Below are 20,031 nucleotides of genomic sequence, written 5' to 3' on the forward strand. Positions count from 1 at the left end.
AAAGGTACCTCAGATTGTCACCAGTGATTTGTCATAGCAGAGATTTGTCAGAAGGCAAAAAAATCAGGCAACACAGACCAACAAGAATGTGCTCAGAAATTTATAAAGTATAAAGAGCATAAACACAAAGATGTTAGAGGTTCTTTACAACTGCTACTGGTTGCCAATGCCAATCCCGCCCAATGTCCTTGTTAGCACCAAAAATGACATCTGCAATCTCACCTAGACCTTCTCTACTATGCCCTCTGTGCAGGTGTTTAGATCTGCACAATCGCTACCCATCTTTATCTGGCAGTACCTTATAGCCACACTGGTCAGCTCGGCACACAGGTCCAGACTTTGGCAGGATGTGCAGGAGTAGAAATTAAGCCTCAAAAATGTTTTAAGCATTTTGGGGAACATCATGTGGAGCTGAGAAGAAAAAGTACATGATAACCTGTGTAGAAGGTGGGAGAGCACCCCAGGTTTCCTCCATGTGGGCAGTCAGCAGCAGAACACTTTACAATTTAGATGGAGTTTGGTTCAACTTTGAGAACACCGGAAATAGCACATCATATCGTGATGTGAAGACAATGCTGCACCAAGTATGTTTGGATTACAGAAAAACTCTCCCATTTAGTTTCATTTTTCATAAATATTAATATCAAGGACTAGATTCTGACAACAGCTGTGGCAATTAACCGTATCTGAGGAATTACTTATTTTTTCAGTTAAACCAATAGACGATCCAAATCATAGAATCATAGAATCATAGAATCATAGAATAGGTAGGGTTGGAAGAGACCTCCAAGATCATCAAGTCCAACCCCTGATCCAACTCCAATTACTATATCATGGCACTAAGGGCCACGTCCAATCTCTTTTTAAAAACCTCCAGGGATGGTGAATCCACCACCTCTCTGGGTAGGCCGTTCCAATGCCTGATAACCCTCTCTGTAAAGAATTTTTTCCTAACATCTAACCTAAACCTCCCCTGGCAGAGCTTGAGCCCATGTCCCCTTGTCCTATTGTTGGTTGCCCGGGAGAAGAGACCAACCCCCGCCTGGCTATAACCTCCCTTCAGGTAGTTGAAGAGAGTGATGAGGTCGCCTCTAAGCCTTCTCTTCTCCAGACTAAACAACCCCAGCTCCCTCAGCCTCTCCTCATAGGACTTGTGCTCAAGTCCCTTCACCAGCCTCGTTGCTCTTTTCTGGACCCGCTCCAGCACCTCAATGTCCTTCCTGAACTGAGGGGCCCAGAGCTGAACACAATACTCAAGGTGTGGCCTCACCAATGCAGAGTACAGGGGAAGGATCACTTCCCTGCTCCTGCTGGCCACACTGTTCCTGATGCAGGCCAGGATGCCATTGGCCTTCTTGGCTACCTGAGCACACTGCTGGCTCATGTTCAGCCTCCTGTCGATCAGCACCCCCAAGTCCCTTTCTGCCTGGCTGCTCTCCAGCCACTCTGTCCCCAGCCTGTAGCGCTGCAGGGGGTTGTTGTGGCCAAAGTGCAGGACCCGGCACTTGGCCTTGTTGAACTTCATTTCATTGGAGTTTGCCCATCTCTCCAGTCTATCCAGATCCCTCTGCAGAGCCCTCCTGCCTTCCGGCAGGTCGACACTCCCTCCCAACTTGGTGTCATCTGCAAATTTGCTGATGATGGACTCAATCCCCTCATCTAAATCATCGATAAAGATGTTAAAAAGGACTGGGCCCAGCACTGACCCCTGGGGGACACCACTGGTGACCAGCTTCCAACTGGATGCAGCTCCGTTCACCAGCACTCTCTGGGCCCGGCCCTCGAGCCAGTTCCTGACCCAGCAGACAGTGCCCCTGTCCAAGCCGTGGGCTGCCAGCTTTTCCAGGAGTATGCTATGGGAGACAGTGTCAAAGTTTAGCATCTTCTCCTGTAGCCTGTCCTGAAGACAACCCAGGCTGCCTGTACAACCAGACATGTTAGTGACTGTTAGAAAGGCTGAGATTAACCTATCCCACTTTGTGTTGTGACCAAGGAGGAGCACACCATTAGTGTGACTACCTCAAACTGCTGGAGCAGTAACTTTCTAACTCTTCAGGGACCAAGTTGCACCCACCCCACCCTTCACCAGCAAAGCCTTTGTTTTGTCTACACATGAAAAGGGCACTGGGAGGAGCGCTCCCCTGGCATTGTGCCCTGAGCTAGTGCTGTGGTTAAGGGAGATGGCACTTCACATCCCACATTGGCTCAAATTATCAGTACAATCAGACATTTCACAAGTAGCAGTGGGACAGAGACAGTAAATCTCACAGCAAAATTAGAGCTATATGGGTGAAGATCCCAAGTACTGAACAACTAGAAGAAATGCTGTTCTTCTTCAGCATCAAAACTAAGATAATTGTCACCCTTATTCTCCTTTCAGACCTCACTTTTGAAAGACTTACACTACATCTCGCTTAGAGAGCCTGTAAGACTCATGCCAATTACAGCTGGATTCCAAAGTAACATTTTCTCTTAGAAGAATTGCAGTTCTGCACAAATAAAAACCAATTATGAACCAGTTAACACAAACCTGCACGGTTAGGAGCCTGACAGGAGAGACCATGGCTTGATGCAGACTGTGTGTATAACTAGTCACCAAAGGGAAGGCTTTCCCTCACGTGTGCATTTTGTCTCGTGTGTGTATGTCTGTTACCTGTGGTCACTTAATGGAGATGGAACCACAGGGTAGAGGCTTTGCTTGCCTCTGCAATTGCTTGCTGACCAAAAAGAAGTTCTAACTTCTTTAGACGTAATTTTCAGAGATGCTCAAGTAACTTCATTTTCATTGTTTTACAGAAAAGCCTTTCACAGACAAGGAAGGAGAAAATATAGGTAGTAGTATGGTAATTAGAAAGAACACTTCTTACGGTGAATGAACTGCCAGCTCACTCGCATTAGGAAAAGAACATGTAAAAGCAAATTTACAGAAATACAGATATAGTGGGGAAAGCCCACACTTAATCCAGCACAAAGACATAGTCCTATTCCCATTAATTTTTAATCTCCACAGATGTTGGTTCTCATTTATAGATCAACACCTTCAACTGACTCCACCTCCCTTGCTCAGGCAGGCTTCCTCTAATTATGTCCACCATGATAGAAGACCAAAGTGTGATTCAGAACGGAACAGTCAAATCCTCTCCAAAGTCTACTTACACCTCACCTATTTTTGTATCTTATTTCCCTGTCCAACTTGGGTCTATGCTTTTAGAAGTCAAAAGTCTCTATTAAAGTCTTCCTTATGTCTTCATGGACTTAAACTGACATTTAGTACATTCGATCCAGTCAAATAAAATCCACTGATCTTGTTAAACTCCAGCAGAGAAGAATATTACTGCCCTCTTTCTCACATTTACATCCTCAGTCTTAAGGAACTAACTCAAAGCACACAGCTTGTTTTTAACCTATTCCAAGTATTTATTTTGCTAACACCTCCTTTGCAGACCTCCTAGTATATATAATGTTGCTGCTGCTTCCTTCCATGCACAGTCTCTGCAGAGTCAGTCTTCTATTCCCAGTTATCCAGAATATATTTTTTTTCTCTCTCAAATGTCTCAGCCTAATTATCTGCTCCTACTTCTGTTCCTGGTGGTTATTTTGGTGCTACAGAAAACTAGAAATATTAACACAATTTGAATATTTTTTTTGTATAGGAGATGAAACTCAATCATGTGGCACTGTAACAGGATACTTAGGTAATCTTTGATTTCAGAGAAGTTCACTGTATGAAAGCTGACTCAAAAAAGGTGCCCAAACTTTCTAAAGCAAAAGATCAGCCTGGCAATTTGCTAGATACATGAGGACTGAACAAATTTTGCATCCATATCTACATAACTACTGCAATCACTATAGTTTAGATTGGAAAAGAATAAGTTCTTAGTCTAAACTCCAGTTTTCACACACTTCTGACTTTTCAAGGCATTGACTTTAGAGGCTGAAATATGCCATGCTAGGACCAAACCACACTCCTTCAGCCATTTTAGGCTGAAAGACATGCAAGAAAGAGCTCAAGAGGGGAAAAAAAAGAGGAAATCAATGACAGTGACATGTGTGAGTTTCCACATACTAAACCTTTAAATTAACTTTCTTGTTAAAAAGATAAATGGCTCGAGTTCAGGAATAAAGGCTCATCCAGATGGCAAAGGTACTGCAGGTGCTGCCCATTTACACTACACTGGCTGCTCCAGGTTGGTTATTTCTGCACTTTTCACCACGAACAATTCAGCAGCATCACTGGGTTGCACAGAATAGTTTAGGCTGGAAAAGACGTTTAAGATCATTAAGTCCAATCATTAACTGGTTTTCATTCCAATTTTTGACTCCAGATTCTGATTTTGACTCGGTGGTAGCAAGAGAAAATGGGAACACAGCTTAGCATAATATGGTGGGAACCAGTCTCCACATCACACTGGTTTTATATGGTCTGAATGTGAAGCTCTGTGAAACATATGATATGGAAGGACCATTGCACCACACTGTCCAAACAGATGAAAACAAAAATGAGCAATTGCCCCAAATCTCTAGCAAGTTACAGTTGTAACTTCTCAACGAAAACAGGGAAATCTTAAATTTCTTCTGTAAGTCAGCTGTACTGAACATTTGCAATATTTGTTTTTATTTCTGACTCCAAGTTAAATAAAACCTGTATTATTTACTATGACTAAACGTGAATAACTGCCAAACATTTATAAAACCTGAGTGACCACAGAAAATTCCAGTTCAATAGAACCACCACGTAAGGAAACACTAAAATATCATTAAAATTTGCCTTTATTTTTCTTACATGAGAATTCTACACAAACCAAGGTGACTCTGTTTTATAAGACTCTCTTCCCAATTTAATAAATCTTCAAGATGATCATGAACAGTGTAAAGCCGTAAATAACTTTTCTTGTTGAGGACTACAGCAAAGTTTCTTCAGTTGTTGTAATCCTGGAGAGCCTGAGCCATGAAAAGCTTGCCCAGGTTCTGTGCATTAAACTCCTTAATATTCTGGCAGTAGGTATTAATTTGACCTGTCAAAAAGAAAGAAGAGTAAACCCTTGTCAGTTTTGAAATTTAGAAACACTGCCTAGAACACCATTTTTCAAAAGCCAAATGAATGTGAATCATTGAGGTTTTATAGAAAGATGCAACCAAAACTGCTCAACTACTCTACCCATAGGAATTTTACATTTTCAGGATTCCCAAACAGGTTTAGGAAGAAGAAGAAACTAAATCAGGAGAGCAGGTAAACTGGTATGCTCAGAAAACCCCTCAATTTTTCTACAATATTACATACAATTTCTGAAAATACGTATGCCAATAAAAAGAATAAACAATTTTTGCTCGGAAAGCTCAATCACATTAATTCCTCAATTTAGTTGCTCTAAAAATACTACAAGACTGAATTTCAATTCTGTTCTTATGCATCTGCTGTCCCTATTAAAATATTTGTAAAAAATATTTTTCTGCAGTAGACTGAAAATTGTGGTACTCCTGACATTCTGCTAGCCTTTTTTTCCACCTAACATTTCACTTTATTCACTGTTTCAAGATTCATCAGGGTATGAAGATTTGTTGGTGTTTTACAAATCAAACATGCCCATCAAAGCATTTTTATACTCTTACAGCTACAAGTTATTTCCCTTGTTAACTAGGAAAAGCAAAACATGAAGCCAGTTTAATCAAAATTCAGGTTGTTGAGAAGACCAATAAACTCTCAGTGTAATGCTCTATTTGAAAAGTTTTTAAATGCCTCAGAGACAAAAGAGCTAAGTTTTATTCTTTATCCACAAACTTTACTTCATCTAAGCTGAAGTGGATGCTTTCAATTCTTCCCCTGACTATAGGAAAAGAACAAAGAAAGTGCTCTGGCTGAAAACTGTTTTTTCCTTTAAGTATAATAGTTTTCAATTCCTTCTCTTGTAGGAGATGATTCATTTTAAGCTATCACTTTCATAAAACACGCATGTACACACATACACACTTCCATTGCATTTATAAGCTATGCTAGAGCTGAATGTTTAAATACTTTAATGCTGCTAGGATTCAGTAACTGGTAAAAACTATCAAAACAATAGCTTTTTTTTTTAAAGACTCTATAAGGCATAATAAATCAAGAATATTATTTCTTCTAAAAGCAGCCCTTATTAGTAGCATGAAAGTATTAAATATTAAAATAATAATCTTTTTGTCACTTCAGAATTTAAGACTGGTAACTCAAATTAAATTTTTTTTTTTTTTTTAACATCAAAGTACTCTTTGCTGTACAGTATATTACCAGGATTTTGGTTTAATTTTCTCTCAGTACAAAACAAGGTAATGCCCTGTGGGCATTTCTCCATCTGTCCTTTAAAATCCCAAATTTAACACATCAAGGACAGTATTTGGAAAGTTACCAATGCCACAATATCACACCATAATGGCAAAGGTAATGAAAAATAAAGATGCTGCACTTTTTCTCAAGCTAACATTCATATATGAAAAGATGAGTTGAAAACGCTACTAAACATTACCTGCAATAAGGAGTGACTCCATTCTTGGAGGTGGCTGTGGTGGTTTGAACAGTTTATTGATGTCCTCCTCAGGAAGAGGGGGTTCTCCTCGACTTTGACGCTGTATATTTTCTTGTTGACGTCTCTGCTGGTACTGAAAATAAAGCAACAGGTTCAGAATCCAGCAGGACTTCCAAAGCTGCTTTGTTTCCAGGTGCTTTTTACTAACCAGCAAGTATGTTTTAAAAATTACACTTATTCAATGCAATTCAGGTTATTTCAAACAATGCTAATGCAATTCACAGTTTATTGCAATTCACTGGCAACAAGCTGTCCCCACCTCACCAACTGGCACCTTAAATAAGAGAGATACTGCAGAATTATGAGGTACTGAGGTGGTGGGATAATGCTGTGTCTGATGGAAAGAATACAGCATGATAAATAAAGGCCTCCATTGCCCCACAGAGAAAAACAAGGTATAGAATATAGTAGGTATGAGAAACCATTACCTCAGATAGTTATATAAACAAGAAATTCTCCATTTGATGCAAGTTAAAGGTCAAAACAATATTAATATGAAAGGGGAAGCAAACTTGATTAAATAAGGTATTTTAAGCCAAAAAATATGAATTCTAAACTGAGAACAAAGTGGTGACTGAAACCAAGCACAGATTTATTTCTCTATTCCAGTTATTTAGATATTCTGCCACTTCAATGCCATTTCTTTGGGGGTTACTAGAGGATATACTAAAGCAGCAGCTTGTAGAAATTATTCTGCTATATATAAAAATAAAATATTTGTTTTCAGTGCTTCTCTTTCCCATATAGATTACTCGAACTTTACAAAAATTGAAGCAGACCATTTCTGCAGTTTTTGGATAAACATTTGTTCTTGCAAAAGTACACAAATCTGAAAACATGTATATGAGATTTCATACTGTATGTCACAGCATGGAACTAGTTATAAGGTTTGTCTTCAAAGCCCTCATATTCAACACACACACACAAAATCTTTATTTTAATGGGGCAGAAAGCACAGAGTGTTTTCTCTCACTTAAATGTATCTGTGATTCTGTGAGTTTGAAAACAGTTCTTACTTGGTGGCACATAATCAAATGAAGTAATTTTTTTCCAGTAGTAGTGACAAATACATGTTTTCGGACAATGTTAAAAATAAAATCTTAAATGCCCATATTTGTATGTGAATTGCATGTAGATTCTTCTTTCTTTGCATTACCCCATTCACTTCTCAGCAGTCTGCCTATTATTCTTTATTGAAACAGCTTGCTCTTAATCACAATTGCTCCATTTCAAAAATGAAGTTACAACCACTAACTATGCCACAATGAGCCACTACTAAAGCAGCTATAGTTAGTAAAGAAATTGAGACACCATGGAACCTACTTTGCTCTGCTTTTCAAAATAAATAGATCCCCTTGTTATTAACAAAAACCTTTGAAGTAGATGCCATCTTTCTATTCAAATTAGGCAGTAAAGGAAAACAAATTTTCTGAAGATAACATGCATGAAGCTTCTATGTCCTCAGGAATTACAAAGCCAGGAGAGATCACTCATCATGTGCTGCTTCCCTGAAGTATTCCCTGTCCAAGCTTCACTTTACTTAAGTGAAAAAAGGCAATTTTGACTTTAAAATAGTAAGTGATGAAGCATTTCACATGAGCCACAGGTGCTCTTTTTAATAATAACTTACTTTGTGTGGCAATACCTGCAATATTTTATCTTAGAAGTGGTCTGGCCAATTTTCAGTTGGCCAATATTGAATCTTGTCATATCTCTGTCTGCTAGATTAAAGAGTTCAAATTTATTTTTCATGCAGGTATTTCTTGAGTAAGCAAGTAATTTGTTAATTTATCATGTGATGTGAGTTGTGTTCACTGAGATCTGCTCTCCAGGTTCTTAAATAATTCTCATAGTGCTTTTTTCCAATTTACCACCATTCTTCTATAGTTAGACACAGCATTGCTTTATCAAAGGCTGCAACAGCAAAGAAAATAATAATGTCTCCAAATCATAGCACAGCTAAGGCTGGAAAGGACCTCTGGAGGTCACCTTGTCCAACCCCTCTGCTTAAGCAGGGCCACCTAGAGCTGTTCTCCATACTCAAGGTTCTCTAATCAGACTGCTTTGGATTTTAAAGAGGCCCTTTGGCACCAGAAATTAAAAGTCAGCATCACCCAATCAGTATCATTATCTACTGATACAAAACATAACTAAAATGTTCTTTCCAATCAGAGAACAGGCCGCTGTCTTCACAGTCCACTGGATTACGTTTCTTTATTTCTAGATACATGGCTAGATACATTACGTGTGATGGGACTAAAACATAGTTTGTTTTGGAACAAAGTTTGTACTTTCACCTCTTTCATTTACTGAATGTCTGATCCCTGTGTCTATGGTGTATTTATAAATTATTTTGGTTTATCATAAATCATTAATACACACGTAAAATTGTAAAGAAAGCCAAATCCATACTATATGTCACTAGAAGTGAATTCTAGCACATTTTATAAATCTTCTTGTATGGGGTTTGTGCGGCAAGGTTTGGTAGCAGGGGGGCTACAGGGATGGATTCTGTGAAAGATTGCCAGAAGCTTCCAACATGTCCAACAGAGCCAACACTAGCTTGCTCTGAGATGGACCTGCCACTGGCCAAGGCTGAGCCCAACAGCAACACTGACAGCACCTCTGAGATAAAACATTTAAGAAGAGGGGAAATAAAGCCCTGCGTAATGGCAGCTGAGAGAGGGCAATGAGAGTGTGTGAGAGAAACAGCCCTACAGACACCAAGGTCAGTGAGGAAGGAGTGGGAGGAGCTGCTCCAGGCACCAGAGCTAAGATTCCCCTGCAGTCTTTGGTGAAGACAATGGTGAGGCAGCTGTGCCCCTGCACCCCATGGAACAGGGGAGGAGTGTGAGAAGTCCTACCCCTGAAGAGGAAGGAGTGGCAGAGACAATGTGTGATCAACTGACCGCAGCCCCCGTTCCCAACCCCTTGTGCTGCTGAGGGGAAAAAGGAGAGAAAATCGGGAGTGAAGTTGAGCCCAGGAAGAAGGGAAGGGTTGGGGGGAAGGTGTTTTAATATTTGGGTTTATTTCTCATCACCCTACTCTGATTTGATTGATAATAAATTAAAGTAATTTCCCCAAATTGAGCCCGTTTTGCCCGTGACAGTAACGGCTACATGATCGCTCCCTGTCCTCATATTGATTTCTGGGAGTTTCTTTGTATTTTTTCTTCCCTGCCCAGCTGAGGAGGGGAGCGATAAAGTGGCCTTCCAGGACATTTGGCACTCAGCCAGGGTCAACCCACCACATGACTTAACAGCTATGTTTTTGTAAGAATTTTATCTTGCTTATATCACAATTCATCTGTCTTGGATAACACTACCCAAAATGTATCTTGTGGAAAAAAAAATGCTCTCATTCAGGTTTTTCCATGTTACCAACCTGATGTTTCTGCTGCTGCTGTTTGCTTACATTCCTCAGGTACGTATTGTATTTAACAATGTCTTGGCTCATCTCATCCACTCTGTCCATCAGGAGCTGCAGACTCTTCCCAAGGTGATTACTGAAATACAAGAAACATTCATGAAAGATTAAATTTACTATTAAAAAAGAAGTTTTAAAATTTAAAAGCCATTCTGTCATTTACCATCATTTTTGCACTAATGGCAATGTTTGCAAATTTTTAAGTTCCTTATCTTTGTTCATATACTTATCTGATGATACTTTACATGGCATCTCCTCCTCTAGCATCTTTGCCTTGTTGCAAATACCATATTTAAGTGTTCTGGTCTTTCCAGGAACCTCTCAGTAATGAAAAAACAATGCCTTGAATGAATTTAAAGTTATTACAGATGCAGGTCATACATTTAAAAGAAAAAGTCTGATGCTTTTGTGACATGCAACCCAAACAATATTCCAGGAGATGTGTTCAAAGAGTTTGGTTTCGAATTACTACTTACTTACAAGGTTTTCACAGATTTTTAACTATCTCTGCAGAGAACTTCTTGAGAACCGCATCTCATTAACTAGCATATCAAACCACACCTGAAGTTCAGCAGACATTGCTTGATCTTAGCTGTTGAGAGTGTAGCGCCCAGTCCAGCCAGCTCCACATTCCATACCAACATGGAAGCAGCAAGGCTGGGCGCGTCCAGCTCCAGTTATGCGATCTACTGCCTTGGCCAGACAAATGCAGTCTGTTAAACAACTTTTATTGTTACCATTTTTAGCAATGGATTCAGTATTTTGCAGGAATGTTCAACTCAAGGTATAGCTTCCAAGTCAAAGTTTTGGAAGTTTTTAGGTTGGTGCCCATGGAAACTGTATTCATCCCAAATTGTGTTTACAGGGTAGAGCAGCAAAGAAGGACACTTTCTGCTCTCTATTGATCCCTTTGATTAGAAGCTAGTTTGTTGGCTCTGAACTAAGCCTTAGCCAGTACTACTTGGCTGAAGGCCAACAACTCAAAAAGCTAAACTCCATCCTTCTCTTCCTCACTACAATTCATAAGAGTTTCTTTCCAATGAAAAAGTTTGGTGTACTTCGATGTCAGAATCATAACCTTCAGTCACTGTTTCTCCGTGTTATCTGAGATTCTTTCTGCCTTTCACAATGCATTCCTGCCATCCTACAGTCTACGGACTGGGGAAACTCTAACTGGAATACAAAGGTACAAAGCTAAAGGGAACCACACACATAATATTACACACATCCCTTTTTAAGTGTAAGTTATTCCCCAAATGCATAGAACTCATAGCTGGAGACAGAAGCTGGTAATGTAGTGAGGCAGTAGGACACCTGCTGAGAACGGAGCTGGAGGCACCCTTATCTCAGTGCTAGGACAGCTGTTTCACTCACTGAGCTGCCTGCTCACTGAACAAAGGGCTGCATCAGTAACTTCAGACCACAATTTATTTACAAGCCAGAGTTAGATCTCAGTTGTGCACAGGAGCAGATGGTGAGGAGGATTTCAGCTACACAGCAGCAAGAAAGGCGCCACTATAATAATTATTTTTAAACTTCTTGGGGGTTTTTTGGTTGAACATTTCAAGAACAGGGTATTTAGAACTGTGGAATATTGCCATGGCTAGGGGCGTGCATGTTTCCAGTTTTTTACAGAGTTTATATTACACGGACTTTGTGTTAGAACTGGCTATTATCAGAAATGCCTGTGTAGGTACACACTAAAGGCCTTGTGGGGTATGTGCACATCAGAAATACATAATTATTTTACAGATAGTGTCCATGTGAAATATAGCTGGTTACAAAGAATATGTTTTATATGAATCTCTTTGGGACCAGCTTAGTAGAGCAGAATACAGAAACAGACAGTTATTGTTAGAAGTTGCAGTAATACAGTGTTTGCTCTCATTGCCAGGGAAACAAAAAGCTAAAAACAGATAACTTAAACAGATGTGAACTGAGACATGAAGTGATAAGTATGCTGCAAATACAGGACCAGCTTTTTCCTCAGCTCCCATGTGGTTGATACCCTTTTTTGCTCCATTTTTAAAAAAAAAAAAATAGAAAGACCAATAGGAAGTAATTTGTAAAAATGTATATATACAATGTTTAACCAAGTTTTACTCAGCTGGAGTTTATTCTGGTGGTATTCAGAAAGTTAAATCACATTGCTCCAACCCATAACACTCACCATACACTCAATTAGCCCAAAGGGTCCTCGAGGTACCTCCTTACTTGCAGTAGATCTCAAAGATCACACTGCTAGGTACCTCTGTGCCTTAATGCAATTAAAAAAAAATTAAAATATATGTATTTTAAAAAGGGGTGCCAGTAAATGCTGTTCACATCCTCATCAAGACTCACTTCCCTACAGGGCTCTGTGATAGTCAAATGTAGACAATGTGGAGCTCAGCATTTGGCTTCGTTGTTGTTCTGGGGGCATCAGTAATAAAGAACCTGCAATTTCAGTGGATGCACTTCAGTCAGCAGACTCAGCAAAGGAGTCGATTAAATTGAGTTTACATTTAAATTAGTGAGTAGTGTAGACCAACAGGAGCAGATCCATAAAGCAAAACAGCTGGTGTTGAGAAACCAATGGCCATGGTACATGTGTCTCCGGGGGCTCTTATCACTACTTCTGACACGGTCCAGTGATCTGGAAGTGGCTGAAGCACAGTAATTATCCTCCTAATGCCTCTTTTCAGTTTAGTTTCATCTGAAACAAGTCAGGTCTCAGATCACCCAGTGGTGATGATCTGAGCGCACACTTGAGCTGAACTAGAAGACAGCTCCACCCTAAGATAGCACCTGGAGACCACCACACTGGTATGTGAATCCTCATAAAAGAAAACTACCAGCTGCAGAACTGCTTTCATATTAAGCATCACAAAGTCCACACTGTGTTCTTTTTTGGGAAGAAATACAGATAATAAAAGAGGGAGAAACAGAATAAAAATCAGGGAAAAAAATCTGTCGTGGATTCTTACACATCTAATGAAGAAATAATCTAATGCAAGAGCACTCCACCAGAACTGTTACAGGACCATGCACCTGCAGGGAGTGACCTGTAAAACTTCCAGAACTTTATCATTTGACACTTATCTGTGCAGCTTAGATGGCATAATCAAAAATGCCCAAAAAAGGACAAACACATACAAACTGTCAAAGGGAAACTGTCAAAGCCTGTTTAAAACATAAAACAGACTAGAAAGTATAGCCTGGAAAGCAATTTCTTGTGCTGTGCATTTTTGCTGTAATGGCCTTATACTTGATGGGGTATAATCCTTCACACAGAAGGGCAAATATGAAATCAGGTCCTTGACACGCAGATTACTTCTGATTCCTTGTTTAACAATTATCAAACACAAAGGTCACTTAATTCTGAGGGTGAGAAGTAGAAACCTGTGGAGTAGCATAATCTGCAGGTAACACTCATGGCCCTGGTCTTTTCTGTCTTTTCTTCCCAGTAGTGAGCCTTGCATCTGGCAGTGTTGCGGTCCAGCAGCCACCAAAAGAGAAAGCAACAACTGTACATTAACTGAACTCACAGATTACTCACTACACAAGGACATCCAGCCAGGATGCAGGTCTGGCTAAGAGACGTGAATGCAAACCTTCCTCTTCCTGAGGGAGTGCTCGTAGCACCAGAGCCTCCCTTTGCAGATATATTTTAAGGAGAGCAAAGGTGCAGTTTACTGTTGCCAGCAAAGTCAGTTTAAGAAGTTCCAGCATCGGCATCTTCCTGCCTCTCCCTCTTTGCCCAAAGATTACAGCACTCTCAGCTGTATGGATTCAGCTGTTTGCGTGGGCACACTTCAAACTCTTTTAGTGAAATAGTCTACTGTAAATGCAAAACCACCCCCTGTTGGGGGTTCTTTTTTTTTTTTTTAGGGAGGCTGAGGGAAGGGCTGGAAGGGAAGAGTGGGAGTCTGCCTTTTTCCATCAGACTATTCCACAAAGCTATTTGTACAGCCATATTCTGAAACAGATGAGGGAATAAAAATCTTTGAGGGTGGGAGGGGTGTAGAGATGAAATGGGGGTAGAGGGAGAAACGAGGCAAGCAGCTGGGGCTGGAACCTCAAACTGGCTCCACTTCTGTAGGATTCATAATGGGGAACTACACATGAAGCCCACATTTAGTTCAGCATCTTTAATCAGAAAAGGACTCCAGTCACACTTGCTAAAGGTCTGAAACACCCAAAATGAAGCCTCAAGTGAGACACCCAAACTTCAAAGAGCAGCAGCAATTCACATCATTCTCAGCTGCCCATGTCCTGCTCATTAGTTTTAGTTGTTTCCACACACAGCTCACAGGCCTCAGCTCACACTTTTGGAGAAGCCCACGTACCCACACTGGGCCGGGAGCCTGGGTGCCTCAGCTCCCTCCAAGATCTGAGTCATGATGCTGTAAACGAGGCACTAAATTTTGGGTATAACAATTCTGAAGCTGGAGATGTCCCAAAAAGATGCCCCCTTAAACTTGCCTACAATTGCCATATTTGGACCCCCTCCCTTATTTGATTTTATTTTGCTTGCACCATGGCTAAAGAAGACAAGAACAAGGAGCAGCAAGAGGAAGCATAAGAAAATGCTGTATCTGTTGCTCATTTTTTCCACTTTCCAACAGCTCTACTGAGGCCTCTCTCCGAGTCATTGCTTTTTGGGAAAGGTGCCACCTTGTACAGCGTTTTTCCTCCTGGTGAGAACAGCTTTGGGTGGATTATAGAGGTACTGCTGGGCAAAGCACATCTTTTTGATTAAAAATTTCTAAGGAACATTCCCACCACTTAGCAGAACTTGTCTACATCTCAGCATTTCAGCCTGAGTTCAACCTGTGCTGTTTAAGAGGATTTTGTTTGAATGAGATATGTAAGTCAGGAGTCTTGAGCTCCATTCGTTTTCTACTCCAACTTTGATGTGTGCCTTTGGGCAACACATTTAACCTCTCTGTGTCAGGTTCCCCCCTCTGCAAATTAGAGATTTTCATAATTATCCTAATAATCTGTTAAGCACACTGAGATTTTTGAATAAGCAGTACAATGTATAAAGTTTAATATTGTTTTCAAAAGCGAACATAATCCTCCTTATTGTCACTTTCGCAAAGACACTGCATCTGATGTTTGAAAAATATATCTGCCAAGTAGATGCTAGTGCAGTAAATGTTCAGCACATGTTTGCTTCTACTGACGCACACCATTAGAAAAATTGCTTGAGACAAATTGAGATATTATAGAACAACACTATTATGAAGCTAGACCACAAAAAAGGTTTTTTTAATTTAAACTAGATCATCAATAGAATAAGGAAGAGATGGATGAGAATGAGAAAGTTGGTTGCAATTATTTCTCTGAAGATCTGGAACATTATCTGACAGGATTTTAATTCTTGAGTATCTATCAAAAGACTGGCAGTGTTCCAAGGTCTTCAAGATATTTTGGTCCTTAAGGGTAGCAGGAGGGTAACAGTTTGAGAAAAGGGTCTTTACTTGCTACTACTTGCTAGCCTTGTGCTAGTCTGCTTTCAACTTCTTTGCTTAAAATATTACAGTCAATTCAGATTTCACAAGAGAAACACAAATTTTTGCCCCAAAAAAGTAAACTACTATATACAGTCACAAACGTACTTTAAAAGGAGAATGATATTAAGGTGCAGGCAAAGTACCTCAAATAGGTAGAGCTTCAAACTCAGACAAGGTGGGTGGCTGAACATGTGAAAATCATGATGAAGTAAACTCTCCAGAGGAGAAGAACTATGGGTAAATAATTTTATTGCCAAAACTATTGCTTCAGAAGATTACAAAAGGTTCAGGGATGCTCAAAAAGAACCAAAAAAAAACCCCAAACCACCAAAAAACAAAAAAAGCCTAACCAACCCCAAATGCCAAAGAAATAAACCAACAACAAAAAACCCCCAAACAAAACAAAGAAAAAAACAAAACAACAAGGCCAAAGCCCAAAAGGAGCCTTGAAGTTACTGTCAACGACAGCAACAATTGCAAAGTGCAGAAGACAGGCACCAAAATTAAAAGCTGCTATCTGAAATGTTTTAGCCACAGCTGCTGAAAGACAAAAATAAGGAAATGTGAAAATAAATACGGAAAAATGAAAATAAAACTCCAAATAGCGGGGGTTTGAACTTCCATACTTCGGGCAATATATTCTTTGACAGAGCAACTTTCGCAGCTGAATTCAAGTAAAAACTAGTTAAATATTTCATCAAGCAGTACAAGTCACCCTACCTTGAATAAACAAGCATTAAAATGTTTTAATTTGCTAGCTGCTGAGTTATACCAATGTAAGATATCACTGAATGTAACCTGCATGGTAACTAAAAGCAGCTATCAAATATTAAAAAAAGGACACATACAAAAACCTCCAAGCAACCCACTGGGGTAATTTCCAAAATCTTCTCTCCTTCAAACCAAACTAATCACCTTAAGTTCCTCAAATAGACCAGGTGAGCCAGAAAAATCTGCCCGGAAAGTCTGTTTTTAATTTTGGGTTCATGTTTCTCTTGCTCACTTCTCGTCCCCTTTACTGATATGAGGACCAACACAAAAGCCTGTCTTGCACCAGGCTTTTAACACCGTCACTCCAGAACAGAAAACAATTTGTACAGTTCTTATCTTTGATCTTGAGCCAGGGCAGTGGTACTGAACAGTTACTACGTAAGATGTAAAGCTGATGAAAAACTTCAACTGTGGCTTGTGATCTGTTCAAATTACTTTCCTTTTCCAGAATTGTACTGTGTGACCAGCAGCACCCCTTGCTAGGATCCAGGGTGCTGGGTAGTCCCAGCCCTTTATACAGGAGCAAAGTCATAGAAACAACCAAGGACTGTCAGGTCACCTGGAAACCTGCTATATCCTCAGCATGGTCCTCTTTTTCACAGTGAAGTGACAGAGCTCAGAAGGAATCAAATCATTGTCATCTCCTACATCCAGTATCCAGCCTCTCCTCAGATGGGGTAAGGTTTGTGATCTTTGAACAAGGAAAGAAGGAGCCTGACAAAAAGCCTGTGGAGTCAAACGGATCGAATATCTCAGCAAAAATTCTTCACTTCGTTAATTCCAATGCGCTAAGTCACAACTTTACTGGACAGAATTACTGACTAAGCATCACTTGTGACATTTGTAAATTCCCCAGAAGAGTTCAACCCCATACCTGTTCTCTCTTGACCACTTTCTCTAAAACCTATCAGATCTCTCAATACCTCCACATAAGCTCAAGTAGACAGAGTGGAAAATTTCCACTAGAAATATGGATCATTATCTTCAGTCTTATATGGGGTGGGGGGGCAGGCAGCACAAAAAAGGAAAAAGAAAAGAGGCCACTAGGATCAGAAGCTCGGCAGACAACACCTTGATGTATAAGTAGTGTTATACCCCAAAAACCCAGTTTCTACATACAACAAGATACTGCATCTTGTTGTATGTAGATACAGATACTGTGTATCTGGTTGTTTTGGTAAGCCCAATAATAATCCAAATAACTGTACTATGTTGTGTAAGATTTAAGCACCACCAAATTTTTGATCATACTGCTAGAAGGCATTCCAGTTTTGTAATCAGAAGCGTATTTTCAGGACAAAGTGCCACAAGAACAAAATATTTATTCTTAAAGTTATAAGAAGATCATTTTAGAAACTCAAACAATTTCTGACCTTATGAATGCTGGCTGTCATGACAATCAGTCTGAGCACTTCTGTTAGTTTCTCAGAGCCTTTATTATTTTATTTTATTTTCAAATTCATCCTGCTACCAAAGTAAAACAACTGCAATTTCTTTTTTATTAAAATAACTCATATAATTACTTAAGGAATATTTAACAACCAGCTTTTACATACAGATCTATTTGCCTAAATTTTCTGAGTGCCCGTATTTTCTTGAAGAAATTCACACCACAAGCAGTGCAGCTATGTGGATTACAGACTGAATTTAGTCCTTGACTCTAATGCTACAGTTTTACCATGCAAATTTCCTTCAGCAAAAGAACATGAATGGTAAAGTGTTAACTCCATTAAAAGTCAAGGCAAAGCTTGCATGAGACTGGGATTTCACCCAAGGTGTTCAGCTGTGGTTTGGGAAAGCGAATAAAAGTACATCCATTACTGTAACAAGTACTTACCTGCTAGCCAGACTGAGCAATTCATGTCTATCGGCTACTGCAGATTTCTTTTCCAGTTCCCACAACATCACATTGATCAGGTATGAATTCTTAATTACAATGGGCACTTCTTCAAACATGTTTTCATATGCAATATTTGCTTTTTTCAAGCTGTGAGAAAAAGTTAAAGAATATTTACCAATATAACCAGTACCTCTCTTATTCTCTTTGTTGAATTGCTGCTCCAACAATTGGCAATTTTGTAAAAACTCTTGATTGTCATAGTTCCACAATCTAACATGAGTGAAGTTCTGGTAAGAGCGCATTTGCATGGCAAAACCTCACGTTTACAAAGACTAGGAAAAGCTGCTCTAGGAAAAACTCTCACAAGTCAGGCAGCTGCCTTGCTTGCTAATACATTACCTACATGAAAAAGCCTCCAGCAACAGACTGCACTGACAGGATTAACTCTGCCCCTTCCAAAATATTTTACTGATTTCCCTGTCATCAGGGTTTCTTAAATAAAAGTGAACAGTTAGTTACCACATGACACTAAAATATATTTAACATCATAACTACTACAATGAAAAATGATTTCCCAAATAGCAGAATAATTAAAATTTTTACTGGCCAAAAAATTAGATTCACAAAATAGCCTATGTTTTGGAATAATTAAATTCTATGGTGAATATTAAAATATAAACTTCCAGTGTGTATTTTTTTACAATATGCACATAACAAACTATTGCTATTGCTTTATAATAAAGCAGATAGTAATACCTTTCATTAAATCTGGAAATAAAAGCATGATCTACAAGTTTCTAAGAAATACAGTCTTAACTTCTCTGTATTCATATCGGATTTTGGAATAAAATCTTTTCGATTTTGCCTTCCCCCCCCTTTTTTTTTTGGACTAATCACAAATTTGTTTGTTCATCATGGAAATGTTTAGACACCAAGCAACGAAATGATTATGTTTTTTCTCAGTGAAGTAATTTTAACATGTGCTTGTGCTTTTGCTGTTGAACAGCAAGCTGCTGGAGGAAAAGGATGCCAGCTAAGGCCTACATCTGTAACAAGCAGCTCATCTTCTGAAACAGAGTAATTATCCTACTTTACTCCAGAAGATTGTGTCCACATGGGGGAGTTAATTTGGAATAAATACACAGCAACAGCTATTCCAGAATACCTGTTCTATTTTCCTTCAAGACAGACCAGGTATTTCCCTTCCTCCATTTCTCTTTGTCTGTTTTTGGCTCTGTTCTCAGATACAGCTATCTTCTCCATGGTCCTTCCAGCACATCCACTGACTAACCCCAAAATCAGTTCAAGTTCCACCACTTACCCTGACTTTCACACCTTATCAGCCCCCTGTATCAGTGCTCATCTATCACTACCCACATAGATCCATTTTTCCAGCATACACTGTTACATGAGATTTTAAAATACAGTGTTTCATTATCCCATGTACTATTCTGCACCCCAAATTCAGCAAATCCTGTGATAAAACATTCTTTGAAGTTACTTACGCTTCTGGAGAGAAGTCTTTTTCTTTGCAAACTTCCATCAGTTTGGGAGTCAGCCTATATGCCTTCAGGGACAAAGACCCTTGGGCAGTCTTAATGGGATCTATTCATTAAAAATGGAAGAAGCATAATATCAGCAGTATTAACAAACCCAGATTGCCTTTTTTATTTTTAAATATCTGAGTGACAAAGATAGGAGGAAAATAACTAAGTAGTCCTATTAACAAAAATTAAGACAATGAACACAAAAAAGACACTATAGCAAAGGCAATCCTATTGTACTGCAAGGTAAAATACATCCAACAATATATAGTGAAGTGAATTAGTAAACTTCAGTTGGAGAACATGGCGGGGACCTAGACCCATTCTACTCACATTATTTCCACATTAAAGGTCCAATTCACATTTTCTTTTCTTTCATATGAATTATCCACAG

The 20,031-nt window shown here is 39.4% G+C and overlaps 1 protein-coding gene across 1 annotated transcript in view; it reads right to left on the reverse strand.

The window, feature by feature from the left end:
• Positions 1 to 4,752: 4,752 nt before the first annotated feature.
• The window catches only part of EIF3H (eukaryotic translation initiation factor 3 subunit H), an 86,842-nt gene continuing 71,563 nt past the window's right edge, over positions 4,753 to 20,031 (reverse strand). Inside the window, exons 4-8 of the mRNA XM_027684371.1 lie at positions 19,599 to 19,698; positions 18,091 to 18,240; positions 9,943 to 10,063; positions 6,498 to 6,630; positions 4,753 to 5,015 (exon numbers count right to left, since the gene is read on the reverse strand). Coding sequence (XP_027540172.1) covers positions 4,918 to 5,015; positions 6,498 to 6,630; positions 9,943 to 10,063; positions 18,091 to 18,240; positions 19,599 to 19,698 — 602 coding nt within the window. The 3' untranslated portion in view covers positions 4,753 to 4,917. The remainder of the gene's footprint in view (positions 5,016 to 6,497; positions 6,631 to 9,942; positions 10,064 to 18,090; positions 18,241 to 19,598; positions 19,699 to 20,031) is intronic.

Source organism: Neopelma chrysocephalum, unplaced genomic scaffold (genome assembly GCF_003984885.1).
Source record: "Neopelma chrysocephalum unplaced genomic scaffold, ASM398488v2 Primary Assembly neopelma1_66, whole genome shotgun sequence".
NCBI lineage: Eukaryota > Metazoa > Chordata > Aves > Passeriformes > Pipridae > Neopelma > Neopelma chrysocephalum.